The following is a 6,010-nucleotide window of genomic DNA, read 5'->3' as shown; positions in this document are numbered from 1 at the left end:
GCGTCGCTCCGGCACAGCTTTTGAAGGGGGAGCGGCGCTCCGGCTACGATTTTTTCAATCGAATTTTTTATATAGGACAAAAATAGATCTGAAATTGTTTTATTTAGAAAATATTGTTTTGTCCTTTACTAAGTAATTTTTACACGTTAGTTATCGTGGTTAATCAGTTAAGGCATACGCAGCTACGATTAGGTAGTTCGTAATTGTAAGCGCAAAAGTTGAGCGAGCGACTGGCAGACGGGATAGTTGATGGATAGACATGATAGACATCTCAGCGGTCCGCGCCCAGCACTACCGTGTCCGTGTCACCACAACCCTCCCCCCACCACGGAAGGAGGAATAGCCACAACAATATTGAAATATTGTGTCCTTCTTATCTCTCGCCTCTCCCCCTCGATTTCTCTCTAGCTCACTCGACGCTCCGATCACCCGCGCCCCGCCCGAGGAGCGGTAGCGGAGCGAGCTGGCCCTGTACACTGTAGACTGGAGCGATACACACGGCAGTGAGAGCGGCAACAGACTGAGTCGCCGGAGTCGCTTCCCCCACCACTGAAATCCACTCCGTAGCTACTGCGCATCTCCAGCCCACCCGGCCATGCTAATCCTGCTCAGTTGTAGTTGCGTCTCGTCTGATTTGCATAGTGCACGTGCACTGTATATTAATTTAGTGTTTCTGCTCCAATTATTACGTTACGTGTCGCGGATACCTACTGGAAGAGGTGAAATAGTTTTAATAGTTGTGTTATCTTTGCCCAACGTCCAAATCTGTTGACATAAGCTACCTGTAGTATCGCTATGGATAACTCTAAACCTAAACAAAAAACTTTAACCTCATTTTTTAGTGCGTCGGTGAAACGTGAACTAAACACGTTAGGCCTACCTAAAGGAACCAAGCAAGATAAATCCAATGTTGTTTGGCCTGACGTTTGGACAGAAGAGATGTGGACTCGTAAGAAGGAAACTTATCCTTGGATAGATTGCAAAGAAGGTAAATTAGGCTGCAAAGTTTGTTTTGAAGTCACAACTATGGGTGCTTTTAAGAAAGAACACGTTTCTTTAAGTCATGAGTGGCGCACATTTCAAGTTAGCTGTTACGGCTCAAACCGAACTAACCAGCTCAAATCACTTAGAAAAAAAATTATAGAACACAAACAGTCCAAAGCACATAGTACTGCTCAGGCCATTGTTGAATCCTCTCATAAAAATCCTATTACGCAATTAGTTGATTCTGCAAATACAGCTCACATGGAATCAACTAAAGCTATTTTTAGGTCAGCTTACTACATAGCTAAGAACGACCGACCATATAACGATCATTTTGGTTTATTAGAACTTCAAAAACTAAATGGAGTAGATATCGGTGTAGGCCTTCATTCAAGATACAGTGCTGTAGAAATTATTGATCATATATCAAAAGAGATGAAGTTAAGAATATTGAATAAGGTTAAGGAAGTTTCTGGGAAAATTTCTATCATTATTGATGAATCCACCAGCATAAGTTCAAAGTCAGTACTCATAATTTATTTGAAGTGTGAAATAAGTAAAGAAAAGTCCCCTAACATTTTGTTCTTAGATCTAGTTGAACTTCCTGATCAAAGGGCCGAATCTGTTTTTAACAGTACACTTAAGTGCCTTGAACAATATGGGTTTGACAATGGTTATTTAAAACAGAACTTAGTCTCTTTCACAAGTGACGGGGCTAGTGTTATGTTAGGGAAACACTCAGGAGTGGCAAAGAGGTTTTCAACTTTGTACCCTGATATAATCGTTTGGCACTGTTTAAATCACAGATTGGAATTGGCTATTGGGGACGCAGTCAGCGAAGTGGCCGGAGTGAATCATTTCCAGATATTTATGGACAAACTGTACTCGCTGTACAGCGCCTCTCCAAAAAACAAGCGTGAGTTAAAAGACTGTGCACAAGAACTTGACATTCAGATGAACAAAATCGGAAGAGTGTTGAGCACAAGATGGGTAGCCAGTAGCTTTCGTACCGTTTCGGCTGTGTGGTTTGGCTTTCAAGCTTTGGCAAACCATTTCTCTAAAGCCATAAACGATCCTGACAGAACATCGACTGAAAAAAGCAAATATAGTGGTTTATTAAATAGGCTAACATCTCAGAGTTTTCTACTAAACTTGGCCTTTATGTTTGACATTCTTGCTGAATTGGCTTTGTTATCAGAGAGCTTAGAGAATAGAAACACTTCTATTGTGTATGCAGACAAACTGATAAACAGATCCGTAAGATATTTAGAGCACTTAAAGGAGAAGCCAGGCACGAAAGTTCTGGAAGCACAAATCGCCATAAAAGAAGGAAATTTTGCATCAGTTGTGTTAAAAACTAATCCAAAAATTGTATCATTCAATGGACAGCAACTTATTTCTAGTGTTATAAATAACCTAAAGCAAAGAATGTTTGTCACCACATTTGATGGGGAAGCCCAATATGAAGATCTTATAAACTCTTTTAAAGTATTAGAACCTGAGTATTGGCCAACCTGCATTCCACCAAGTTTTGGTCAAACTCAAGTAGAGCAACTGTGCAAGAGATTTAAATTGAACGTCAACAAAGCTGTCTCTGCCTACAGAGACTATTTGGACAACAGCCGACAAGTGCCTGATGGATTGCAAGAACTGTTAAACTGCACTAAAATAATACCTTGCAGCTCAGCTGATTGTGAACGGGGTTTCAGTTGTATGAACAATATGGTTACACCATCAAGAAACGCTTTGACTGTTGCTCATGTATCATCATTGATGTTCATAAAAATCCAAGGTCCACCTCTCCAAGAATGGCAGCCTGAGACGTACGTCACTAAATGGCTGAGGAGCCACCGGTCTGCAGACGATTCCAGGACAAGAGTTACAGAAAACCCAAAAAAGAACGCAAAGAAGGATGCATTTTGGCACTTACTTTGAGTATGTATGTTATAATTAATCTGATGTATTTATTATATGTATTTTGTTAAATACACAAGTTATTTGTACTGTATGTAGTTTTTTCAAATAATTCTTAATTTTTTTGGCACAGATTATAATGTTTGTGTGTGTTAAATAATAAAAAATATATATACTAATGTAACTTGTGGGTGTATTTTTTCACAATAATAAATTAATACTACTGAAAATGAAAACTTAGTCATTTACAATATTTGCCTAACTTACACCAGTGTTTTTTAAATTTTTGTCAGCAAGGCTTCCAACTTAAATTATAGAGTTTTTAAGGTAGATTATTATGGTTTGATACCTTAAAAACAGTTTTTAAGGTATCAAACTGTAATAATCTACCTTAAGAAAGTCTTACCATATTTTAAAGTTAAAATTATTCTTTGGAGGAGAATGTGTAGGAGGCCCTACTGTAACTACTATCACTCTAAAAGATCATTAATTAGTTTAATTATTAAACTTTTCAAAACATTTGCCAAAGGGCCTTAAAACTCACGATTTGGGTAGTAGGCTAATTTTCAAAAATTTTCCGGTAGAGGTATAGCTCCGGCACAGCTAATTTTACCACTACACCACTGATTACAATACCAAAAAAGTTACATGCAATGTCATAGTCAAAAATATAGGCGTCTACTGTAAGTACAATTAACTCGGAAAATATCGACCTCACGACAAAAATTGTTAAAAAGAAATTGTAATTATTATTGTAAATACGATTTATTTGGAACAATTTCAGTTCCTTCCATTTTTGTAGTAAAGTTAAAAATGGCGGAGATATTGAGCAAAAATAGTTCTCCTTTAAAATTAAGATGGTGGCTAAACGCAACGGAGGAATTCATTCAAGATTTTAAGTTTAGTCTATTATTGACCTCCCGAAAGATTAGAAAAATAAAATTTTGGGCAGCTCGGTATGCAAGGTCAAATGCTATTCTGAATGGACTAATATACTTTTGACGCTGATATTATTGCATCTAACTTTTTTGGTATTGTAATGTAATTCAAATCCTTCTAATAACTTAAAGTCCTATGTTTTGGCTATATGTGGGCAAATTTTCAGTCAAATCGATTATGAAGTATTTTGGGAATGGAGGAAAATGTAAAAAACGGTATTTTAACGTTTTCTACACTATAAAATTTGATCAAAAACTTGTTTTGAACCAAAATAACTTGTTATAATGCCATATAATGGCAATTTTAAGGCCCTTCTATTAAACTAATATTTTTTCCAATGATACGTTAAGATAGAAAATGCTAATTTGTTTAAATAAACACCAATTCACTGTAAAATCGCATAAAATAACATTTTAAGAAAACAAAGAAGAAGACTTTTTGACCTTAAACATCTTATTTTTACGTCCCGCAGAAGCTATACACCAAGTTTCAGAAAAATCGGAGATCCAAAAGTTTTTGCCTGAGTGATTTGGCATGGAATCAGTGGCGTACTGAGCATGGTTCCGCGGGTTCCGCGGAACCAGGGCCCGGGCCCCGCAGGGGCCCGCTATACGCGTATTTTGCTTCTTTTGTTTCTAATTTGTTTGGGACATGTTGAACTACACAAGTACACACTACGAAATTGCTTAATAAATTTAAATTTTTGTGTAGGTATGTATTTATTAATTAAACATATATTTTAATTAAATAAAAACAAAAAATATCTATTCATCAAAAAATTTGAAAACTTTTATTAAGAAATACAGAGAACGCGATTGTAAGGTTCCTTCGTTTTACCTGCTAAACAAAGCCCTTGTCTCAACACTTGTTTAGAATAACCGCCGGTGCCTGCCTAAATACGTGCTAACACAAACACTTTTGTATTTTTTATATTAGCACGATTTTACGATCTATAAGTAAGGGTTGTAAACTGCAAAGTTGCAGTAATTCGGGAACAGATATTCAATCTAAGTTTTATACGCTGGGTCATAAAAATAATCCCAAGACGCTCGATGTTCCTTTTGCTCACATTTATAGCACCCTCATAACACTGGATAAATATAGAAATATATAGTGGTAAGGATAATAACGGTAGGATTAACATTAATTTACACGTTAATAACACGTGGTGACAGATATGAACTCCTAAAATTAATTATGCAAGGAAAGATTCAAGGAAGGCGCAGCATAGGTAGGAGAAAAATGTCCTGGCTGAGAAATCTCAGAGAATGGTTTGGATGCAGCTCAACTGAACTCTTTCGGGCTGTAGTGTCGAAAGTTAGAATAGCAATGATGATAGCCAACCTTCGTCGCGGAGATGGCACGTAAAGAAGAAGAAGACTGCTTTAATAGTCCATTCACTCTCGGTAAAATATTGCAAATCCTTCAAACCAACAAAATTTAACGAAGAGAATTTAAAAAGTGATATTGTGCCGATGTGTGCATTTGCCCACGGGGTGACTTTCGACCCTTCTCGGGGTGAAAAAATATACGTTCAAAATAAGTCCTGAATTGGATGAACTAACTAATAATTCTAAGCAACTTTTTTTCTATACTGTTTTTTCACTAAGTCATTACTTTTCGAGTTATTTTCGAGTGAAAATGTAAGTAAGTTACAATCAAAGTAATGTTGGTCCCTTTTTTTTGTTAGTAACAAAATTCGTGAAAATAACCCTCTAGTTAGGATGCGAAATGAAATTAATAGTTACCGCTTCACAAATTACTTTACTTATGTATTTTTTATAAGATCTATAAGATTCATTGGTTCATAGGCTCCTTGGTTCATATTTTTAAAAACGCTGTAATTAAATGGGCTAAACGAGTCATTAATCACCAGTGTATACAAATTTTGAATAGCCATACCTTAACCAATTTTTGTCTTCAAGAAAACAAAAAGGCCAAAATATTTACAATAGCAAAACCTATATTTTTTTACTACTTGAGATTTTTGGTATCACCAATCATTTTTAAGTTACTTATAATTTTTTTTCATAATTAAAAAAAAAACAATCTTTACTCAACCAATTTTTTTTTGAAAATGAGAACCGATAAAACTTACAGATGACATAAACACTACATGGGTAAGTCAAGTAACTTGTGAAGCGGTAACGATTAGTTTCATTTGAGATGCTAA

General features: G+C 36.1%; 1 protein-coding gene across 1 annotated transcript; it reads left to right on the top strand.

Annotated features, from left to right (window-relative positions):
- Positions 1-795: 795 nt before the first annotated feature.
- On the top strand, positions 796-2,919 carry LOC126883433 (E3 SUMO-protein ligase KIAA1586-like). The gene has a single exon (XM_050648980.1). The coding sequence runs from the start codon at positions 796-798 to the stop codon at positions 2,917-2,919; it is 2,124 nt and encodes a 707-aa protein (XP_050504937.1).
- Positions 2,920-6,010: the final 3,091 nt, after the last annotated feature.

This window comes from Diabrotica virgifera, chromosome 4 (assembly GCF_917563875.1).
Source record: "Diabrotica virgifera virgifera chromosome 4, PGI_DIABVI_V3a".
Taxonomy (NCBI): domain Eukaryota; kingdom Metazoa; phylum Arthropoda; class Insecta; order Coleoptera; family Chrysomelidae; genus Diabrotica; species Diabrotica virgifera.
The sequence above is the reverse complement of the archived record's forward strand: the minus strand, read 5'-3'. Positions and strand labels throughout refer to the sequence as shown.

Excerpts from the sequence above, each read along its gene's own strand:
- LOC126883433 (XM_050648980.1), top strand. The coding sequence starts at position 796 with ATGGATAACTCTAAACCTAAACAAAAAACTTTAACCTCATTTTTTAGT.